This window comes from Protomyctophum bolini (assembly GCF_963924005.1).
Source record: "Protomyctophum bolini genome assembly, chromosome: 1".
NCBI lineage: Eukaryota > Metazoa > Chordata > Actinopteri > Myctophiformes > Myctophidae > Protomyctophum > Protomyctophum bolini.
In genome coordinates, this window is record NC_137862.1 from 24,010,463 (window position 1) to 24,034,796 (window position 24,334).

At 48.3% G+C, this 24,334-nt stretch overlaps 1 protein-coding gene across 1 annotated transcript in view; it reads right to left on the reverse strand.

The window, feature by feature from the left end:
* abcc12 (ATP-binding cassette, sub-family C (CFTR/MRP), member 12) overlaps positions 1 to 24,334 on the reverse strand; it is a 34,701-nt gene that overhangs the window by 8,740 nt on the left and 1,627 nt on the right. The window contains exons 4-19 of the mRNA XM_080769921.1: positions 17,662 to 17,835; positions 17,268 to 17,415; positions 16,349 to 16,497; positions 15,049 to 15,156; positions 14,444 to 14,707; positions 12,359 to 12,430; positions 10,634 to 10,758; positions 9,877 to 9,949; positions 8,605 to 8,808; positions 7,637 to 7,756; positions 6,339 to 6,441; positions 2,589 to 2,639; positions 2,333 to 2,434; positions 1,637 to 1,740; positions 950 to 1,132; positions 224 to 450 (exon numbers count right to left, since the gene is read on the reverse strand). Of these exons, the coding sequence (XP_080626047.1) occupies positions 224 to 450; positions 950 to 1,132; positions 1,637 to 1,740; positions 2,333 to 2,434; positions 2,589 to 2,639; positions 6,339 to 6,441; positions 7,637 to 7,756; positions 8,605 to 8,808; positions 9,877 to 9,949; positions 10,634 to 10,758; positions 12,359 to 12,430; positions 14,444 to 14,707; positions 15,049 to 15,156; positions 16,349 to 16,497; positions 17,268 to 17,415; positions 17,662 to 17,835 (2,207 nt within the window). The remainder of the gene's footprint in view (positions 1 to 223; positions 451 to 949; positions 1,133 to 1,636; positions 1,741 to 2,332; positions 2,435 to 2,588; positions 2,640 to 6,338; positions 6,442 to 7,636; positions 7,757 to 8,604; positions 8,809 to 9,876; positions 9,950 to 10,633; positions 10,759 to 12,358; positions 12,431 to 14,443; positions 14,708 to 15,048; positions 15,157 to 16,348; positions 16,498 to 17,267; positions 17,416 to 17,661; positions 17,836 to 24,334) is intronic.

Sequence of the window (24,334 nt, forward strand, 5' to 3'; positions counted from 1 at the left end):
AAGCTGTGGCCTATTTAATATTATTTTATAGAGGGACAGACAGTACAGGCTGACAGGAAATGGGGGAGAGAGATGCAGTAAAGGCCGCCGAGATCGGGAGTCGAACCCGCGGCACACTGCCAGACTTGGACTACCGGCCAAGGTGCCTGGACCGCTGAGCCACGGCCCAGGCCACACATTTACGCTTTGATCGTTCAAACGGTGTAAACAGAACATGACTCACAAGAGGATGAGACCAAAGATCATTCCCAGCAGGGCTATAACTGCCAGCATGGCGGGGAATATCACGGCAATGGTCACCATGGTGTAGGCGACCAGGAGGGCGAACTGCAGGAAGTTCTCCATGTTGAAAGGCAACACGGCGTCCAGTTCGTCCATGTCTTTGGAGAAGCGGTTGACCAGCCGCCCTGTCGGAGTGGTGTCGAAGAAACTCATGGGACTCGCTATGACCTGAGGAAAGACAAGCATGGGCGGTGTAAAGTAGCTAAGTACATTTACTTAAGTACAATTTGGAGGTATTTGTACTTTACTTGATTATTTCCACACTTCAGCCCTATACATTTCGGCCATTTTAAAATAGCAGATTTACAAGCTCACAATGCAACACATTGTGAGCTTGTAGATCTGCTATTTTCTGAATATTCTTATACATTTGAAAGGTTGAAATGGGACATTCTGCATAGTGAGTACTTTCTACTTTTGGTACTTTAAGTACATTTTGAAGTCCAGACATTTACTTGTAACAGAGTAGTTCTACATCACAGTATTGATACTTTTACTTAAGTAAAACAATTGAGTGCCTTTCAGTCACAAATAATCAGATTACCACGTACTGGCATCAAATGGTCTTTAAATAATTACTTTTTCAAATGTCTATGGGAAAAATGAATGGGAAATTCTCTTCTGGTGCCCTCGAAGGGGGCGGGACTGCAACGCTCTATAGCCTTACCTTTTTACACATCTTGTTGTGGAGTTTGGTGGAGGCGTTCAGAGTGAACTTGGTGAACGAGTAGCCCTTGACGACGCTTAAGACCAACATGACGACCACGATCAGTCCGTAAATCAACTGGTAGAAGGACATCTCAGGGTTCAAGGAGATGTTTCCCTGATCTGCAACGCTCACATTGGCTTTCTGTCGGCACAACGCACAGCTTGTCACACTCACAGTATTTTATAGAGGCTATATGCGCGTGGCATCCGGTATGTGTACTTCATGGGCTCCATTTTCGTCAACGCTAAACCCCTTATCCCTAAACCTCTTCGCCTTTTTTTTACTATTTTGCTAAACATTTTTGAATAGTTAAAATGGCCAGTCTACAAGCTCACAACGAGTCAATGTAGATTGGCTAGTTGAACTATTCAAACATGTTTCGCAAAATAGTAAAAAGAAAAAGGCAAAGAAGTTTAGGGATAAGGGGTTTAACGGTGACGGAAATGGAGCCCCATGTCTGCTATACAATTACAATATTGATCCATCTGGAACCCCCTACACCTACAGGAATCGGAAACCATTAGGTCAGTCTGTTGCTCTCCCCAGGTTGGGGTAGCTAATATCCATTTGTGCACTTTGAGTTTATGTAAAGCAATGTTTTTATGTACAGAATGTGTCGTAGAAATAACATGTGATCCCTCTCACCCCATGTCCTTGTTGAAGCCAGATGGAGAGCCACCAGTTGGAGAAGGCCGTAGTTCCCACCAACAGGAATATAATCGACATAACCAGGAACGTAGCGATATAGCCTGGAACACAACACACAGTCACTGAAATAAGTTGAGACTATTGCACAATATGTCTGCGTCTGCTATGTGGAAGATGCTACAAGACCAAATTGTGAAAAATGTCTTTCATTACATCAATCTATTGCACACAAGCTACTGAAAACTGATTGCCAATACATTGCCTTACACATTGCTACGCGCACGCACACATCTCACACACACACACACACACACACACACACACAGTGACACACACACACACACACACACACACACACACACACACACACACACACACGCGCACGCACGCACACATCCTTGTAATCGCACCCCCTTCTCTCTGCTGCAAACAGTCCTTTCAAACAGATACTGTATATCCCTACCACCTGTATGGTGAAAGTACAACATTTGTCTCTGAGATGCAGTGATAGTAAAAGTACTGGAAATTGGAATTACTCAAGTAAAGTACAAATACCTCAAAAGTGTATACTTAAGTAATGTACTTTCCACCGCTGACTGTGTGTCTGTTGTAACAGCTGTGTGTACTGCGTGGTAATCAGGTGTGTCTGTTGTAACATCTGTGTGTACTGCGTGGTAATCACGTGTGTTTTACCTCCACCAGCTTTGCAGTACTGATGATACGTTTTCCAAGTGACAGAACCCTCATTAGATCCTTCCTTAGTTACCAGCTGATTCTTTGCCTTTGTTTCTCGACCTATAATAATAATAATAATCTTCAACTACAAAAGCCAATACATTTTTATCGAAATCTGATGAAAATATTTAAAATAATTACACATTGAAATATAATCTCTTCTTTTTAACACAAATCAGCCCACGTTATATTACAGATGTTCTTTTAGACTTACGTTTTTTATCAGGCTTTTTTCCTCCATCTATTTCATCTGACATGTCAAAGGCTGTTGGGAAGCATGCAAAACAAGCACTCAAAATACATTTACTTTCACAGACAGTATTGAATACAATACCCAGCTTTCCCACGGGTATCAATAAAGTAACATTATCTTTATTATACAAAAGTAGGCCGGGATTGCGTGATAGTTTTGGACAAAGTGTCTGACCGAATTAAAATGCCATCACCTTCCTTTCATAAAATAAATTATACTGTATGTATATATACACACTTTAGACCACTGTTTTAGACCACTGTTTCCCAAAACAAGACACATTTTTATGGGTCACGACTCAATTTATATTTTTCAAAAGATAAGGCATTTATATTCAAATATCATGACCAATGGCATTGTAAGACTAAACAATAGGACCCAATGATGAAATGAATAATACATTAAATTAAATGATTGATTAAAAAAATTATGATTTAATATAAATGTTGCCCAAAAGCATCGCCGGTCGACTGTAGGGTTAATGTTAGGGTCTGTCTCTCCACAGACCATGTCAGCCCTGGCCACTCCCATTTTTCCTTTCCACTCACTCAGTCCCTTCACTCACCTGTCTCCAACTGCCTCGTCAGCCCACCTGTGAACACTTTGCCCATTACCTGCTTCCTATATAACTGGACTCCTCACACACACAAACTGTCAGAACATTGTCTTTCTTCCTGGTTACTGGTTTTTGTCTTTCTACCCCGAGTGTTCCTCAGGTTGGATTCCTTAGTGTGTTTTCCGGACTTTCCCGAGTGTTCCTCAGGTTTGTTTTCCTCTGTGTGTTTTTTGGACTTCTTAGTTCTTTTTGTATTTTGGAGTTTTGGAGTTGCTACTTTTTGTTCGTTACTACCTTGGATATCAATAAATACTCTAATTTTGAACCTTCCTGTTTTGTGGCGTGCATATTGGGTTCAGTCATTCTCATACCGTAACAGAATGTTCTGACCATAAATATGAACCCAGCACTGCTACAAACCGTTCAGAGGAAGGTTAAATTATTTGAGAATGTGGTGGATCGGCTCTTGGCCTCTCCACCTAACCAGCGTTTTTCTCTCCAAGGGGAGATTGTGACCCACCTGCAGTGGTTTACAGAGAGGCCATGGATTAGTCACTTTGTCCCCCACCTGGATGTTGTTCGTGGGAGGCTTACAGATTTTTTGGACAATAGCTCTTTTCCCAGTGCTTCCCAGCCAGCTCACTCTCTTAGGGTTGGGGTGCTCAACCTGCGTCCCACTAGCCCTGAGGCTAACCGGCAGGGTATGGATTATTTTCCCTGTTTTTCCAGCGAGGAAGGTCCTGTCTGTTCAGAACAACTCCATGCGCAAAACCCCTATTATGGCACCCGTCTGGCTCGGGGGGGTCCCCGTTGTGTCAACAGGGGGGGGGGTGTCTCCCTGGGTCTCCCAGCCACCAAGCCCATCCAGCCCGCCTGTCCCGACAGGGGGGGGAACCGTGGGCCTGCTGGGAGAAGGCGTGGCCGCCGACACCACCAGGAACCTCTGCCCCCCAGCCTGCCCAGCTCTCCGCCGCCCAGCCTGCCCAGCACTCCCCTGCCCGGCACCCCGCTGCCCGGCGTCAAGAGCAACATGTTGCCCAGCATCCACCCTCCTTCCCAGCCTGTTCAACAGCCCTGCTTACCCTTTACCTGGAAGGATTTTGGTGTAACTAGGGAGGTGTTTTATGAAGACTCTGACTTCCTAGAGTCCCTTCATAAAGAGTGGAGGGGTGACTGTGTATTTGCCAAGTTTTTGGCTTTCTTCAGATGGCAGAGCCGTGGTGCTTTGTTTCCTGGTCCCCAGGAGGCCGTCACTCCAGTCTCCTCTGTTTTCCCGCCTCCCATCACGCCGCCGCCCGGCTCCCCGCCGCCCGGCACTCCGCCGCCCGGCTCTCCGCCGCCCGGCACTCCGCCGCCCGGCTCTCCGCCGCCCGGCACTCCGCCGCCCGGCACTCCGCCGCCCGGCACTCCGCCGCCCGGCTCTCCGCCGCCCGGCACTCCGCCGCCCGGCTCTCCGCCGCCCGGCACTCCGCCGCCCGGCTCTCCGCCGCCCGGCACTCCGCCGCCCGGCTCTCCGCCGCCCGGCACTCCGCCGCCCGGCTCTCCGCCGCCCGGCACTCCGCCGCCCGGCACTCCGCCGCCCGGCTCTCCGCCGCCCGGCACTCCGCCGTCCGGCTCTCCGCCGCCTGGCTCTCTGCTGCCCGGCTCTCCGCAGCTCAGCCTGCCCGCACCTCCACCTGCAGTCCCACCTGCAGCTCCGTCTGCAGTCCCATCTGCAGCTCTGCCTCCTCCACCTGCAGTTCCACCTGCAGCTCCGCCTTCGCCTGCAGTCCCGCCTGCAGCTTCGCCTCAGCCTGCAGCATTCCCGGCGTCGCCTCCGCCTGCAGATTCCTCTGCGGTCCCATCGTCTGCAGCGTTTTTCGAGGCTCCGCCGCTGCAGCTCGCCTCCGAGGCCCCGCCGCTGCAGCTCGCCTCCGAGGCCCCGCCGCTGCAGCTCGCCTCCGAAGCCCCGCCGCTGCAGCTCGCCTCCGAGGCGCCGCCGCTGCAGCTCGCCTCCGAGGCCCCGCCGCTGCAGCTCACCTCTGGGGTCCCGTCTTCTGAGTCTGCAGCCCTCCCTCCAGAGCCTGCAGCATCTCCTGTTGCTCCGGCTGCAGCACCCCTGGCGTCACCCGCAGCATCACGTCCAGCGCCTGCAGCATCCCCGGCTCCGCTTCCACGGTCCTCTGCCTCATCCCAGCGTCCTGGCCGTCCCCCAGATGACATCTCCGCTGCCTCATCCCAGCATCCTGGCCGTCCCCCAGATGACACCTCCGCTGCCTCATCCCAGCGTCCTGGCCGTCCCCCAGATGACACCTCCGCTGCCTCATCTCAGCGCCCTGGCCGTCCCCCCGATGGTGCTCGTTCTACCGCCCCCCATCCTCCTGGACGTCCCCCTGAGGTCACCAGAATTACCCCTGGCCGTCGTCCTGGCCGCCCACCTGACATCTGCCTCAGTTTTCCCTCCTCCAGGCCCCCTCCACCCGCCCTGCTCATCCCTTGTCGATGTTGTTGGACGTCTGGTATCCGTCCCTTGAGGGGGGGGTTCTGTTAGGGTCTGTCTCTCCACAGACCATGTCAGCCCTGGCCACTCCCATTTTTCCTTTCCACTCACTCAGTCCCTTCACTCACCTGTCTCCAACTGCCTCGTCAGCCCACCTGTGAACACTTTGCCCATTACCTGCTTCCTATATAACTGGACTCCTCACACACACAAACTGTCAGAACATTGTCTTTCTTCCTGGTTACTGGTTTTTGTCTTTCTACCCCGAGTGTTCCTCAGGTTGGATTCCTTAGTGTGTTTTCCGGACTTTCCCGAGTGTTCCTCAGGTTTGTTTTCCTCTGTGTGTTTTTTGGACTTCTTAGTTCTTTTTGTATTTTGGAGTTTTGGAGTTGCTACTTTTTGTTCGTTACTACCTTGGATATCAATAAATACTCTAATTTTGAACCTTCCTGTTTTGTGGCGTGCATATTGGGTTCAGTCATTCTCATACCGTAACAGTTAATTAATTTTGTTTTGTTTTTTAATAGTAGTGTAGTGAAAATAGCTGATCTACAAGCTTGCAGTGTGAAGCAGGATGTTTCTGTGCAGAAGGACAATCATGCTGCATAAATACAGGGTTAGAGAACTGCCCGAAATGATATATTCTCATTAACAGAATTGAAGCCTCCATTCCCACCTTTGTTGTCATGCTGACTGTCTATGTCTACGTCTTCTAGTTCCGTCTCCTTGGTCGGGGTGGGGGGGTCGGGTGTAGACTCCTCTTCCTCCTCTCGTTCAGTCTGATAGCAGAACAAGACAACGTCAAAGTCAGAGAAGAGTTAGAAGACAGACAGCAGGAACGTGTATGCGTAATTCATGCAGGATGTCAGTTCCCAAAAAGAACAGATCTAACAAGCTAACAATGCATTGTCATCTTGTAGATCTGTTGCTTTTGTCACCCGACACCATTGTACCACATGCACATTGAATGAATCAGGGTTTAGAGGGAGATGGTGTGTAGGGCAGATAAAGGACATAAGATTCTGGTGGGATTTGTAACGATAGTAATTGTACAAACAAAGGAGTAGGATACAGATTGTGTGTGTGCGCGCGCGAGTGTGTGTGTGTGTGTGTGTGTGTTAATAATGTGTTAATGTGTGCACTAGATTAATGAACAGGGTGGATTTGTGTAGGTCAGGAGTATGTTCATGTCAGGTATGTTCTTGTTTTTCATTTCATGTTATTTATACATTTATTTTAAGTGTTTCCGTATAACCAGTGGTGGCGCCAGAGAATTGTGAGCTGGGATTTTTATAGCAGGTGCTATTTTGGCATCAGGCAATAATGAATGTTACCACTAAAGACAAACATGAGTCAGTGATTTCAGTAAGCCAATTTTAAATAGGTAGGTTACCTCATAACGATCCAATGCAATTCCTTGAATTTGGAATGAACGAATCAAATGAATACCAAAAGTCGATACACAAGCACGAACAACATACAACAATCTCATATCTTGGTAAATTATTCATAGTCCATAATTGCGTTCCTTGGCCTGTTGGCAGCATGCACAAATTTGACACTGTGATCAGTGTACAAGATTGCAAGATTATCTGCGGATTGGCACACAGATGGATGGGCACACAATGCATGCACAAACTGCGTGCATGGACATGATCACTCACTCTCACCACCTCAGTATATTGTGGAATATACTGTAAAAAGAGAGGTCACCACAGAAAGTATCAGTGGATTTGCAGGCTAGAATTAAGCATCATAAACTAATGTAGTGCCATCTTATGCTACTTTGCATCAATTCACAATTCTACATATATCAAGACATATCATGTTTTCCTTCTGTATTCCGTAACCTTATCCCAAAACACTGAACACAGAGATAATAACAGTACAGGACAGTTATGGTTTAGTATTTATTGCATCATATATTTACAGTTCAGGTCAGTTCTGTGTTATTACATCATATGTTTACAGTACCTGGTACTTAGTGATGAGTTGGGCGTAGCGGCCCCCGGCCCACATCAGGGACTTGTGGCTTCCACACTCTCTCACCTCCCCTCTGTCCATAAGCACCACCTCATCACAGAACTCCAGATACTGACACGCACACACGGACGTACACACCCATGCACAAACACGCACGCACGCACGCACACACACACACACACACACACACACACACACACACACACACACACACACACACACACACACACACACACACACACACACACACACACATGCAGTTACATTACAAACAGTAACTTACATTACAGTTACAACAGCGAGAGAAACCACCTAACTCCAAAATGTAACTAACTCCAGAAAAATAAAAAAAATAAAAAATCAGGAAATTAAGAAAACCTTATATTTTTTAAACAATGCAATACTGCCTCATAAAAGTTGGTATTGTGACTTCATACAGTATATTGTCAATTACTTGCATGAGAGGGGAAGAGGTGGTGGAGTTAGCTGCTTTAGCAGACAGTTTGACGTTCTAATGGAGTTGTTTTGTCAGAAACACTTTTTAATACTTTTGGTTCTAATTTTGTATAACCAACACAGGGTGTTCAATAGCATTTATTTATGATTTAATAAGAAAAATGGAGTTAAGTGGTTTCTGGTGGACAGCAACGAATACTGCATACAATTCAACTCTCAAGGGAGAATCATAATGGTGAATGTATACCTCATGCATTGTCAAGTGTTTATTTATTTATTTTCAACAGCCCTTTAATGTACGTAATGTGTCTGACTATCTGCTCATACACTGACAGTCTGCATTTCTATACATTATATAAATGCAGACTATTTCTCATCATTTCCCAGGTCAGGTGTGTTTCATAACATCATGATTGTACTGGCATTGGCCTTAGTCGAGTTTTGAACATGGTTCTAGACAACTTGAGCTACAGCCACGCTGTGAAAACAAAGCCCTGCAGTACCTGTAGCTGATGAGTGACCAGGATGATGGACTTTCCCTGCAGCTCCTTCTTAATACACTCCTCAAAGATGTGTTTTCCTACATGTGCGTCAACGGCCGACAGGGGATCGTCCAGCAGGAATATGTCTCTGTTGGAGTAAACTGCTCTGGCCAGACTGACCCTCTGCTTCTGGCCTCCTGATAGGTTCAACCCTCGCTCGCCTATCTGGAGAGGAGAGGAGAACAGCAGTGGTGTAAAGTAACTAAGTACATTTACTTAAGTACTGTCCTTAAGTACAATTTTGAGGCACGTTTTACTTTACTAGAGTATTTCCAAATTTCAGTTATTTGACACTACATTTCAGATCCAAATATTGTACTTTCACTTCACTCAAAATAGCCAATCTACAAGATCACATTCTACATTTACTGGGTACTGTCTACTTTTGTAACTTTAAGTAAATTTTGATACCAATACCTTAGTACTTTTACTCAAGTAAAATTTTTATTCCGGAACTTTACTTAAACAAAGTTTTTCTAATTCTCTATATTGCAGTATTGATATTTTTACTTAAGTAAAACATGCAGGTACTTTTTCCACCACTGGAGAACAGGACAAGAGGAAAGACGAGAGATTACTGCATTATTAACCTGAATGTTTAACATTCCCCCACAAGGAACTGCTTTTTACAACCTTGAACTGAGATATGAACTGGAATATGCTACAGTATGTAGTGGAGAGACTCAGGTATGGTGTCCTTGTATCTTGTGGAGTTTTGTCGCTTTGTTGCACCTTATCTCTTTTAAATTGTACTACTGTATAACTCAGGGGAAACATCTTATTTTTGAACAATCACCTTTATATATCTTATCTCAGGTACTATGTGCAAATATGTTTTTACATGTGTAAAAATTCCCAAAAAACAAACAATATATGTGAGCTTGCATTCCATTGTATATTGCATATTGTACTTTTAAGTGGGGCTTTCCGTAGTAGCGGTGCGGTGGGGTAGAGGAGAGCGGGCTTGGTGTCCCATTGGCCGTATAGGCCACGTGACTAGACTAGTCTAGTCTAGAAAGTCTGATCATTGAGCATCTCTGCAAGCTGATAAAAACAAGAAATTATGACATACGTAGTCATAATGTCTCAGGTGAAACAGGCGCTGTCTCCGTTGTCCCCCTTGTCTTTGTTTTCCCCCTTATTAATATTGTTATTAAAATAGTACAGTAACATGTATTGGTGGATGTGTGCACGCCCTCAGGTGTCTTACTGGTATTCTATAGCTCATTTTACCTCAGTTTGATCTCCATAAGGCAGAATTTCCAGATCTGTTTTCAGACTACAGGCTCTGATCACACTGTCATACCTGAGAAGGAGGGGAGGGAACATTTAGTTGAAATTGTTTTCACTTTCAATTAGCCCTACGCTAAGTCCCAGCCCAATAAGCGATTGTCCAATGCCATCTCTATGGGGGAGAAGGACAGCTTGCCTCCTTGCTGCTAACTATTGGACAAGGACGGGTTGGGGAGGGACTTAGCGAAGGGCTAATTACAGTTCAACCATCCATTTAGGTAACAGTCTTACAACTGTGATCAAGTTATTTAGTACACAGAAGCCAGTTTGGCTGATTAAATCATTAGATGAGCACCAATTTACGATGATAATCAAAAGAGGTGTCCTCGATTGATGTAATGCAATGTAATGTAAGGTAATTACTGGTGGAGAGCAATACTTCTTCAGTATCTCGGTAGTACTGTATACAGCACATAAACTAGTCCCATATGCCAAGGACCCCCAGAAACAATGTTTTAGAAACAAACAATTAAATCAACAACGTTATGACCAGCGAGCACTGACACTTACTTAAGAGTACAAGGAACTTAACCCATTTTGGTGTTTTAAACATTATGTTATAATTTAGCTATTGATTTTTTTAAGAATCGTGAAAATATTTATTTCAGAAAACTGGAGGATTTAGAAGATTTTTTTCTTTTTTCGAGGTCAGGCCAAAATGTTGAATGATTTTTTTGTCTTCTAAATGTGCCTTTACCTGGTCTCCTCATAGGTTTCCCCCATCAGGATGTTCTCCCTGACGGTTCCATGGAAGATCCAGGCCTGCTGGGAGACGTAGGCAAACTTCCCGTCAGCCGTGATGGAGCCACTGTGAATGTGCATCTACAGGATAAAACACGTGACGAGTTAGAATACAAATCTACATGAAACTAAACAAAACATGAAAGAAACTATAGGCTCACATCATTTTGTAGATTTATTTGAAGTTTTGTTTATTTTAACACTAAAGCTAAACGATTTTCAATGATTTTACAATCATAAAACACCTGGACAACAACCTTGCTCTATCATGTACTGTAGGTGTCAGCCGTGATGTAGTAAGTAAGCCTTGCCGAGCCATGTGGCTCTACAGTATATGGCTCCTGTTTCTGTAGTGTGAGGCAGCTTCATGTACAAGTACAACCCATGGAAATGACGTTACCCTTGATGCTGAGTGCCAAGCAGGAAGGCATTGGGTACCATACATAGTACATACGTAACATACCCAGTGTTTGGTATGACCTGGCTTGTGATCGAACCCCGACCTCACAGTCTCAGGGCGGACCACTCTAAAGGCCAATTCATATTCCAGTTTTAGGTGATAAGCTATTCCCCTTTTTGGTGGTTAGTAAAAACAGAGAGATGTGGAGTGAGCAGTGAGTCGCTTATCACCACGGCGTGACGTCAGTGGTGTGCCGTCAGGGCCAGCAAGGCCTTCTCTACTTGCCTGATGCAGAAATGTATAATAAATATTTCTTTTTCGAAAATATATTGTATTTATTTCGCTGCCATCATTGCACTGTCTCTCATTCAGACAGGCTGGACGCACTGCTTCCATTATGTGCAGGTACTGTACAACAGCGCTTGGTTTTTTTTAACCAATGATATTTTTTCCTTGTGTTATCTCCGGGTAAAAGATTCCACTGTGAGGCCTTCAGAATCTCCAGAGAATCCCCTTTCTGTTGAATTGAATGGGAGCGATATAAAGATTGACAGGTTCCTTAGCCAATCAGATTTTGAATTTGCACTGCTGGGCGTTTTCTTTCAAGTGCCAGGATACTCTAGCTGGCCTTTGATGACGTTAACGTCTTGCCTGTATCCCATCGCTGGGGAAAAATATTGTCTATTGAGAAAAGAGAACTGGTGTTAAAAGTTTCTGTGCGAGTTCACATCTATGGGTTGACTGAGATAGCTAAATTAACAGATTTAACTCACAAACAAACGCGGATATTTTTTTGCGTGCGTTCCTGTTGTATAAGAACATATGACAGGTGTGTGTGTGTGTGTGTGTGTGTGTGTGAGGGGGAAGGGGGTGACCCCCCTCCCACTGCGTGACGTCATGTTGTAGTTTTTGGTTGTCACTTTATCACCTAAAACTGGAGTATAAAAAGGCCTTTACAAGGCCACTGAGCTGATCTAATAAAAGCTTTTTATCAGATTATGTTACACTACTGTGCCTTGAACCTCTCTTGAACTGAGATAACTGACTCTGACCTTTTGGGTGTGTTCTTTTTTCCTTTTCTCTTTTTCAGTAGTTAGTCAACTTAGAACTTAAAATACTTAAATAAAGTCAAAGACACATTCAGTCCTCCTATCTTATTCATTACACAACAAAACAATATTAAAGCAAGCAATATAAAAACCCACAGAAGTCAGTGCACTTAAAGCACAGAAAAGAAAAGTTGTTTTCTAAAAGTAGGATATTTTAATTCTGGTGACCAACCTGTTGTAAGATGCTGGAGATCAGTGATGTCTTCCCACTCCCCACAATTCCACAAACCCCCAGCAGGTGACCCTGTAGAGGATGACAAGGATGGTCTGAGCTCAAGTTCATAATGATTGACTCATTACTCATTACTTACTTACTTCCCGGGTCTCCTCTGCAAGTGCTGAAATATGACCTTCAGGCACTGGTATATCTTGTCATCCAGTCATGTCAAACCTAGCCATATTTGCACGACTGTAAAGATGAAACCGTGAAGCATGTCCTCTTTATCGCTTTATCGCTTTATCGCTTAGGGGCAGGCGGTGGCTCAGGGGTAGAGTGCCTGGATGGGAACCGCAAGGTTGCCAGTTCGAACCCGGGCTCCCCCAGAGTTACTGTCGAAGTGTCCTTGAGCAAGACACTGAACCCCTAATTGCTCCCGATGTGCTAGTTGGTGCCTTGCATGGATTCCGCTGCCATCGGTGTGTGAATGGGTGAATGTAATGCACAATCTATGTAAAGCGCCTTGGATAAAGGCGCTATATAAATGCACCATTTACCATTTACCATTTAATCATCAAAAGAGCTTCCGTACTCCAGACTGTATGACTAGGAACATTAAAGAGGAATGTACACAGGGGCATGGCCCGGTCTCCTGCGGGAGGTTTGCACATGCTCAGTGTAAACAGGAACAGCGATGATGGAGTGTTCCAGCAGAGGTGCTAGATAGAAAGCTCATAACTTGTGATGTAAATAATGAGATCCAGAACAGTTGAGAATGTTTCCATGTTCCTTTGACATTTCACAAAAATAAAAGTTTAACACATGTAGTCATCAAAAGAACATGGAAAATCCACAAAAGAAAAATATACAAAAACATTAACATTTAGTAAATGTACTTGTCCTTTATCTTTCAAAGGTTCCACAGTTATGAAATTGATATACTTTTTAGAATAAAAACAAAATCAACATTGTACTATTCTCTTTTTTGATATCCTTTTTATTATTTCAGTTCAGGGTCAGCAACTCTCATGTACCTCTAGCACCTCTTCTGGAACAATCCATCATCGCAGTTCCTGTTTACACTGCACATGTGCAAACCTCCCGCAGGAGACCAGGCCACGCCCCGTGCACATTCCTCTTTAATTTTCCTAGCTGTATGACCGGAAGCATTTGACATTTGTGGGAAGAAGGCAACAGTCTGGCCACGCGAGACTATGGTGACCTTCACACCAGAAAGCTTTACTGCGATTAAAACGAATCCTGCTGCACATTGTCAGAAAGTGCGCTTTGTTTGGCAGGTGTGAAGCATCATTCGAATCCTAATGCGCATCAAAGAACCGCATTCTACTCCGACCAAAAACGGGGGTTTCGCTTCGCTTCCAATCGCACTTGATTGTGATTCGGTGCAGGTGTGAATGCAATCCGCAGCAAATAAAGGAAATGAAGCAAACAATGTGGCGGGTGAGGAGCTAAAAACAGAGAGGGAGAAGGCATATTTTACGCAGCCCAAAGATGTCCCGTTACCATGGATAGACGTGGTCGAATGCCCTGGTCGAAATGAGGACGAGTACATTTGCCTAAGAAAACACATAAAAACACTGCAGTGTAGCCTACAGAATATTCTGGCTGTGCTCAGTGCGCTGAGCACGCTATGCCCAAAGGAACAGTGCGTGTGGAGGAGAGAGAGAGAGGCAAACCGCAGTAAATTAAATATGCAAGAATCCCAACTTGTCAAACCAGACACAGATCTGTTTCAAAAGTGTCAATGGAAGAGCCAAAATACAACCACCCCAATTGTATAAGTTACTGTATATACTGTATCTACCATACAGATTGAACAAAATAACGTTGTTTTCCCACAAAATTGTCAATAAATGGCCTGAAACAGTGATTCTGAATGTGGAGTCTGGGGGACCCCAAGGTGTCATTGAGGGTGTTCCAGGGAGTCTGGAGCTAAGTGATTGATAGTTACTATTGTAGTAACCAAATGGACCCATAACGTTATGGTGGTCCTGGTCCATGGCGTAATGCTTACCAACACGGCGTTCCTGAAATTATAGGGTTTGATAACCACCACCCTGAATCACACAGAATACTCACCTTGGGTAAAGTGAAGGAGATGTTTCTCAGGGTTGGTTTCCCGATCTCCTCCTCTGTCATCTCCTCGGGCATCTTCTTCTCCTGGTCGTCAGGGTCAGGCTCTCCTTCCTTCTCTGGCCATTGTCCCTTCTCTTCAGTGTGCTCTGGCTCTGCATGCACGTCAGGGTGCGCCCAGGACAGAGTAGCGTTTTCCATCACTATGGCATAGCCTGTGCCGGTGGTCTGCTCCAGGTAGGAATCTGGGTTCTGAGTCAGCATCAGTTTCTGTGCCCCAGAAAGCCAAGAGAACATGCACATTTTACTGAATGAAGCCTAATGCAATGACTACACTGTCAGAGCCTTGGCTGTGAGATAATTTGAGAACTCATTTTAAAATAAACTACATAAGTGTAATCGCCGGAGTGCAGATCTCGGGGTTGGCTACCCAGGGCTTTCATATTTGGAAGTCAATCGTAGCCATACAAAATGGAATATGGTAAATCTGATCATTTGACATCACATGACTCCACGAAACTTCTCACGAAACCGCTCTCGCGAAACCGCTTTTGCGGTCTTCGCGAAACCGCTCTGAGTTATGGGCAGACCCCCCTAGAAAGAAGAGTTACCTTGAGTCGAATCAGAGCGACACTGGCCTCAGCCACTGCCTTGATACTGTAGGGCAGTATGCCCAGAGTGATCCTCATGCTGCCGAAGATGGAGATTATACTGAAGGCCTGCATCCACAAAAAGAAGAAGATAACTACCTGGGAGTGAAGAACCAGGCATGCAGCTTTGGGAAGGACAGGAGTAGTAATGCTACTCATAATCAGCCTTATCAGTCAATCAAACACACAACTGCTCATTTTATTAACAAATTCTTATTCAACCTGTCAATTCAGAATTTGAGCAGGGTATTTTCCCCCCAAGACCCAAAAAAAGGAGCTAAAAATAACCCTGTTAATTATCGACCTGTGTCAATGTTGTGTGTAAAAGATCTTGGAGAAGGTAATAAATGAGCAATTATACAAGTACAAGTTCAAGTTACAAGTTCAAGCAATTCCGTGCAAGTGATAATTTTTCAAAGTGTTCGAGTTTGGAAGCGCCATTGGTAATCACTCAACGGCCCTGCCCCTGCGTATCACCTGTTCTGAAGTTGCACATAATGCAGGAGGGAGGCAACAGGACGTTGCTTTACTGAAAGCGAGTGCTCCCAAACGCGTGGCTACGTTGTTTAATACAATCAGATTTTCTGTTTAGATGTATGGGCTGTCAATTGCAAATTGTGGCTAGTTGCCACCCTGCCATTAACTTAATGGCAAGATGGCCACGGTCTGCATGGCCTATAGACTGATCAGGGGCATACTAGGGTTGGGGGCTACTTGTGTCAAACTGACAACCAATCTGAGGTCTTTTGTCAGCCGACAAAAGCATGTCTATTAGAAAAGGTTCCCATCTAGAGGGTCATTTAGTCTAGGAAAGATTAGGGAGTGCTTGTTTTTACTGTATGTTACTGTCATGTGTTTTGTATTGTAATGTATTCTTAACTTATTAAGTTACCACTTGTTATTGGATATAATAACATCAGATTAAGGTAAGAAAACGATGAATCCAGAATTCTCCTTTAACTGTTAACTGTGAGAGGAACTCAATTGACTTTCTTGTGTTATCCTCTTACTGCTTGTGATTATATTGCTTTTCAAATGAATCAAATAAAAAATAATAAAATAAAATAAAAACACAATTATTGTCAATAATGTCAATAATTGAGACTACAGTGAAAACAAATGTCTACTGTAGTCTGTACTGTCCACAAACTTGTACAGTGTACAAAATGTAAAAGTTACCACATTTTGACCAAAGATTGTTCGGTCAGAACACCCTATTGCAAAAAATAATGATTCATATTGCACCAAGATTCATACTTGCCTCTGCGGTGCCCAATGGAAGGCCAACTGCGGTGTGGACGACAAAGGTGAGGATTGTGGCCAGGGTGGGGATCAGGGTGGCAATGGAGGAGTTCACACTCTGGACGTAACCGGCTTTCTCTAGATGGCACTGCTCCATTTTCCTGAGACCTGAAGATGAAGAGGATGGGGGAGCACACAGGTGAAATTGGCCCTCAACAGCTTCTGCCAGACATAACAGCGGTTGGCCCTTGCATCCAGCAGCCAAACCCAGTAATCACTTTGAGTGGCACCGCACGAAGCCACAGGTATGTACTGCATGTTGGACATTACTAACCCCACCCCAAACCCTAACCGCAGTCTTTCTTAACCGGCCATGTATTTCGGACTCCGTCGCCTCAGCCAACATTACATAATCGGCAAAGAAAGTGGTGGCACAAAAATAGTGGTACAAGCAGGATTCAAATCTAGGAGGTGTGGATTCAGAGTCTAACCAGCCAGCCAGCCATGATACCAAGCTGGCTGCCAATGGGTTTTCAGGCCGTGTTAGAATATGACGCCCAACTCAAAAGAAAGAAACCCTGCCAGAAGCCCAGCCCAGTAGGAGAGAGGTAGGGGAGGGTCCCTCCCCATCCCCTCCCCATATTTTTGGCAGAAGCCGTTGAGGGCTGATGTCACCCTTCTGCGATGGGGGATGCATGGAAGAAATTAAAGAAGAAAGATAATGAGTATAATGCCAAGTATTTCCTACAGCTTTAAGTCAAAAAATCTGAACTAACCCTTTTTTATGTGTCTTGCTCAGGGACACTTTGACACTTTGACTGGGGCTGGGACACGAACTGAACCAGGGACCTTTTGTTTCCGAGGCCAGCCTCTCTACCCACTCAGCTGCTATACATAATTAATAATAATAATAATAATAAGGGTAATAATAATAATACTATTTATCTTCTCCTGAAAGCTGTCCTCCCAGGCGTACATCTTGATGATTTTGATGCTGTTCAGAACTTCATTCATGGTCATCACACGGCTATCTGTGAGTGTCACCGCTCTGGTTCTGAACATGTTAATGGACTTGGCCATGATGCCCTAAAAACACACAAAGACAGAGGAAAAATGTCCATAATGCAAAAGTGTTCAACAGTATAATCTACAGCAGTGTTTCCCAAACACAATAGTGGGCTCTGATTGAAGAGCCCACTATTCGAAGTGAGACTTTTCCGGCTGTGATTTTGGAATCTGTTTGTAACCGCCTCTTTGGAAAGGAATCTTTCAGACTAATATCTACGCAGTGATATTATTCTGGCCATGCCAGGCTATACTGATCTACAGTACCTGAATGGGGATGAAAATGATGTAGACTCCGACCCCTATGAGTGCTGTCCAACCCAGGATGTAGGCGGAGTAGATGACACACAGCGCTAGAAGTATGGGGCTATAGAAGATGAAGGGTATGAATACTGCTGCCTCAAACATCCTGTAGCTGTCAGCAGTCAACACGTTGATCATCTGAAGGAGAAGAGGAGGATGTTTTTCATTTTATTTCACTATGACATTCTAAACTAGAAATGCACTCTGTCGAGGTGCCGACTTGCACACAAGTAGGCCATACATACATACATACATACATACACAGCCGATCACCAAACGTACCTTAGTTACGTCAATGGTGGTCCCTTATTGGCTGAAGGACAATACCAACATACACCGACATACATACCCAGCTGATCGCAGTTTGCGCATTCTGCTTGTGCAAGTAATAAATGGAGTTAGAGATAACTGAAATTCAGGAGCAGGACCACACCCCCAATGCAGCCGCCTCCATCTCCTATCTCCTATCAGCCATCCCCAATCAAGCCACCTCCACCCATATATAACCAACCCATCCTACCCCTGGTTCTCCCCCCGTTCTCGCTTTCGTCGCGAGAACACGCAACGGCAACGCCAACTCAACAACAGAAATATGTGACAGTGCAGTGGCATACACAACTACTCGACCGGCGGCTCATTCATCTCACCTCAAGCCGTTTCCTCCTTTCTACCCATCAGTCGTAGCTTTCAGATTAAGTCCCAGGCCAGGTATAGATAAATCCACGGAAGGAATGCGTTCTCCCCGTTCCCGTCATCCGTCACGGCCGTTCCAACGTCGGCGCTCCAAACAGTCCTTCTCCTCGCATGGTTCGCATCGTCCCAGGTCCCCTTGCATGGTTCGTATCGTCATCATTTGTTTGTTGGTTCGATTGATTGATCGGCGGACAGCACGCAGCTGTCCCCATTCTCCGCGGATCGCGCGCCAGCGATTGTTATCGTAACCATCGCGTTTGCGAAAGTGGACCACGACACTAGGTTAACACAACTCTTCTTTACTTTCAAACTCAGAGTAATAACAACAACGGGAGAAGCGTCAACATCACACACATGTTGTATCCCAGGCTCAAGCACTAGATCCCAGATAATCCCCCCCAATCATCACAAGACAACACAGGAACATGCAATGAGCGCAGCATCATCAAACAGCTGTCAGTGAGACTAACACTTAAGAGAAAGACAAGGGATTCGATCCCACTTAGAAGTTAAGTTTCTTTCACTTCATTTGGCCGCGGCTGTAGTCCAGCTCTTCCGGGTGTCATTCCCACCATCCCACAAAAAAAAAAAAACTACAATTGCACGTCGTGACGTACACGCCCCCGTTAAAGGGATAGAACTTCTGTGAACAGACTTAAATTATAAATAACAGACTTAAATTATATTTGTACGGCTGTCTGCTCTCATGAAAGTTAGTTAGTTAGTTAGAGAAATTCAAAGTCCAGCCGTCTGCTGTCCAGCCTCTCCCACCCCTCACTGGGGAAAATTCTGGGAGGAAAACAGAAACGGGGCGAGTAGTCTTGTTACCGTTCACCCAGCACAGGGAAAGCTTGTAAAAGCAGCATTGATTGATTGATTGAAATATTCATTAACAGCTTGCAGAATTTCAGTACATTTCAAGCACAAACTCAATACAAGACTGTTAACCGTGAGCGGACGACCCAATTAAGCATTACACTCGTTTACAACAGGGTCCACCATGTTCAATTCATCAAAACAGTCATCGCACTTCACACTCATTCGTCCAACAGGGACTCGTTTGGCCCACGTTACGTGCTCGACTTGCACCCCAAATTAAAATAAACTAATAAATCAATTAAAAATAAATTCAATTAAATGTAATTAAAAGCAAACACATAAACGGTAGTGTCATCGGCACCGGATCTCCAGTACCCCCCCGCAGCTGCAGGTCGGGGTCCAGGCTCAACTCAAGTTTGTACTAGAGACCGGTTTTCTTTCACCATCATCGCTAAAATACGGTCGAAGGGAACTGTCACTGTCAGGCCTCTATTTTGGTGGCAGCACGTAATGCCTTCTTCTTCTCCCCCGAGCCCATTCCTGTCTTGCAGGTATCACAGTCGGGCACCGAGATGCCGGCGCCCCCTACCGTCCGCAGAGGCCGTCATCAGCCAGCCTCGGCAGAGACGGCCGGCACCGAGATGCCGGCGCCCCCTATTGACCGCAGAGGCCCCAGACATCAGTCAGCCCAGCAGAGACCGCCGGCACCGAGATTCCGGTGCCCCCTACCGTTCACAGAATGCAACGTCAGTCAGCCTCAGCAGGGACAGCCGGCACCGAGATGCCGGCGCCCCCTACTGCCCGCAGAGGCCACAGACGCCAGCCAGCCCCAAAAAGGGCCGCCGGCACCGAGACGCCGGCGCCCCCAACTGCCCACAGAAGCCGCAGACAGCCATCAGCCCCCGCAAGGGACGCCAGCAACGAGATGCCGGCGCCGTCTGCCCCCATCCCAGTCTACACAGGCAGTTCGCTACAGTACGGGGAGCCAGGCACCAAGACGCCAGCACCCCTCGTCCTCATCTCAGGCACCGAGACGCCACCACCCCTCGTCCTCATCTCAGGCACCGAGACGCCACCACCCCTCGTCCTCATCTCAGGCACCGAGACGCCACCACCCCACGTCCTCACCTCAGGCACCGAGACGCCACCACCCCTCGTCCTCATCTCAGGCACCGAGACGCCACCACCCCTCGTCCTCATCTCAGGCACCGAGACGCCACCACCCCTCGTCCTCATCTCAGGCACCGAGACGCCACCACCCCTCGTCCTCATCTCAGGCACCGAGACGCCAAGACCCCTCGTCCTCATCTCAGGCACCGAGACGCCACCACCCCTCGTCCTCATCTCAGGCACCGAGACGCCAGCACCCCTCGTCCTCATCTCAGGCACCGAGACGCCACCACCCCTCGTCTCATCTCAGGCAACGAGACGCCAGCACCCCTCGTCTCACCTCAGGCACCGAGACGCCACCACCCTTCGTCCTCATCTCAGGCACCGAGACGCCACCACCCCCCGTCTCATCTCAGGCACCGAGACGCCAAGACCCCTCGTCCTCATCTCAGGCACCGAGACGCCAGCACCCCTCGTCCTCATCTCAGGCACCGAGACGCCACCACCCCTCGTCTCATCTCAGGCACCGAGACGCCAGCACCCCTCGTCTCACCTCAGTCACCGAGACGCCACCACCCTTCGTCCTCATCTCAGGCACCGAGACGCCAGCACCCCTCGTCTCATCTCAGTCACCGAGATGCCACCACCCTTCGTCCTCATCTCAGGCACCGAGATGCCACCACCCCTCGCCCTCATCTCAGGCACCGAGATGCCAGCACCCCTCGTCCTCACCTCAGGCACCGAGATGCCACCACCCCTCGCCCTCATCTCAGGCACCGAGATGTCGGCACCCCTCGTCCTCACCTCAGGCACCGAGATGCCACCACCCCTCGTCCCCATCCCAGGCACCGAGATGCCACCACCCCTCGCCCTCATCCCAGGCACCGAGATGCCACCACCCCTCGTCCCCATCCCAGGCACCGAGATGCCACCACCCCTCGTCCTCATCCCAGGCACCGAGATGCCACCCCCTGCCCTCATCTCAGTCTACACAGACAGCTCGCCACAGTACGGGGAGTCAGGCACCGAGATGCCACTACCCCCTGCCGTCCATCTCAGCCCTCGGCCCAGAGTTCCTCCTCCCCCGGGCCAGCGTCGTCTCCTCGGCACAGCGTGCCTCTCTCCCAGGCCTGTGTCGTCTCCCTCGGCACAGCGTGCCTCTCCTCCCAGCCAGCATCGTCTCCCCGGCACAGCGTGCCTCTCCTCCCAGCCAGCATCGTCTCCCCGGCACAGCGTGCCTCCCCTCCCAACCGGTGTCGTCTCCTCGGCACAGCGTGCCTCCCCTCCCAACCAGTGTCGTCTCCTCGGCACAGTGCGCCTCTCCCCCCAGCCAGTGTCGTCTCCTCGGCACAGCGTGCCTCTCCCCCCAGCCAGTGTCGTCTCCTCGGCACAGCGTGCCTCCCCTCCCAACCAGCGTCGTCTCCTCTGCACAGCGTGCCTCTCCCCCAGTCAGCGTCGTCTCCCTCGGCACAGCGTGCCTCAACCCACCCACAGCGTCGTCTCTTCAGCACAGTGTGCCTCAACCCACCCACAGCGTCGTCTCCTCGGCACAGTGTGCCTCAACCAACCCACAGCGTCGTCTCCTCGGCACAGCGTGCCTCAACCCACCCACAGCGTCGTCTCCTCGGCACAGCGTGCCTCAACCCACCCAACCAGCGTCGTCTCCTCGGCACAGCGTGCCTCTCCTCCCAACCAGCGTCGTCTCCTCGGCACAGCGTGCCTCTCCTCCCAACCAGTGCCGTCTCCCCCGGCACAGCGCGCCTCTCCCCTGGGCCAGCGTCGTCTCCCCCGGCACAGCGTGAATCTCCTTCGGGTCAGCATCGTCTCCCTCAACACAACACTCCTCTCTCCCTCCGCGCATCGTGCCTTCCCCCCTCCCAGGATCACCCGGACCCATCACCTCAGCTATCTCCTCAAGCAGGTCCCACCAGATGCTCATAGGGACCCGACACCTACAGGCCACGCCCCAAGCATCCGACACCACACTCCAACGCCACCTGGACCCATCACCTCCAGGGCATTTCCCAAGCATCCGATGCCACTCGCCCACCCGTAACCATCACCTCCAGGTTGTCCCTCGAACAGCTTCGTCCCACGTCCATCGGATCCTCCACCCTCCGGTATCCCTCAATCAGCCCACACCGTGGTGCGATGCCCATCTGGACCCGTCTCCCCCGCCCAAACCCTCATCTACCCGAGCCACGCCAAGCGTCTTTTCTCCCCGTGCCATCCTAATTACGCCAGCGCCATCACAAGGTTCAACTCCGGCTCCGTCTCTTCACCTCCGGAACGGCATCCCCTTCCAAGAAGATCACCTCACCCACCCGCAAGACATTAACCCGTCCACAGAAGCCGTCCTTTATGCCGATTTTGGGGGTCTCTACAGCACCAGATGTTCTGCTGCCGGACGAACCCCGGAGCTCGCAGGAGCCACGAACGGTCTCACCGATCGATCCCAATCCACTCGGACAACACAGCCGTCGGCAATATCGTCATCACAGGCCGCTCCCACTCCGTTTATCGTGCCATTCACAGGCCATCTCATCTGGCACCCAGGTTCCCATCAGTTCCACCCCCACGTCGCTCACGTTCCGGTCATTCCATGCCTTCACCGACACAAAGAGGCAGGACCCGATCCAACTCCAGTTCCCCACATCCGGCGCCGACATTCAACCTGAAAACCTCGCCTTTCTCCAGTCTCGCCACTCCTCCCAGATCCATACCAACAGTCGAGTCAGCTCGGCAGAACTCCGCCACTCCCATAACCAAACCAACCCATCGTCGCCACCATACAACCTCATCTCCATCAACCTCCAGGAACCCGCACAAGTCCCTCCTCGCCTGCCCCTCGCCACAGACCTTCCGGTCACACGCATACGAACTCTCCACTCAGGATACCGCTCCCCCCCTTGTCAGTCGAACCCCAGGTCGACCACATCAAACACTCAAGACTATATTAACCTTAAGCTAAGCGCACCCGTCCTCTTCCCCGGAAACCAGTCGATCCCGAACCCTACAAACTGCTCCCTACTTACCTTCCATACCAGAAGTCCCAGAGTTATTCTCCTTCAGATCCGCTCTCACTTCCGAGTCCGGACGTGCTGCTTCCAGACGTGGTTCATCCAACAACTCCGCACATACCTGCCCTCTCCGGTATCTCCCCGACACACTACTCAGGCCATTCTTTCAGGATCGGCGCAGCCACCCCCGCATCCCGTAACAGCATCCCCGACCGACCACCTGATCCAAATCACGGGCCGCTGGCCCTCCCAGGCATACCTCCGCTACATCAGACCAGATCCGCAAGATCCGAAGGCCGCCCCATCCTGTCTCCCTTAATGAAGCTTTTGGGGGTCTGACGTGCCTCTGGAGCATGCCGGATCCCCGAAGCTTCCCCACCTCTGCTTTATCCTGTCGCCGCCGGCCCGTCGCGGGCCATCTGTCGTAACCATAACCATGCTCTTCCTTCCCTCCTACATTTCAATAAATGGTTAAATGTTTCCATTGGTGGTGTGGTCCTTGATAGTGAAATGGAGTTAGAGATAACTGAAATTCAGGAGCAGGACCACACCCCCAATGCAGCCGCCTCCATCTCCTATCTCCTATCAGCCATCCCCAATCAAGCCACCTCCACCCATATATAACCAACCCATCCTACCCCTGGTTCTCCCCCCGTTCTCGCTTTCGTCGTCCCACCCCCCCACCCTAATTCTCATCCTACTCCCTCTAACATCTCCTAACAGATCCCTAAGGGGGGTCTGACGTGCCTCGGGAGCATGCCGGATCCCCGAAGCTTCCCCACCTCTGCTTTATCCTCGATGTCGCCGCCGGCCCGTCGCGGGCCATCTGTCGTAACCATAACCATGCTCTTCCTTCCCTCCTACATTTCAATAAATGGTTAAATGTTTCCACTGGTGGTGTGGTCCTTGATAGTGAAAGACAAAATACTGTATACTAGCCACCAGTGGTGGAAAGTAACTAAGTACGTTTACAAACCGTATCACTGGCACCTGGT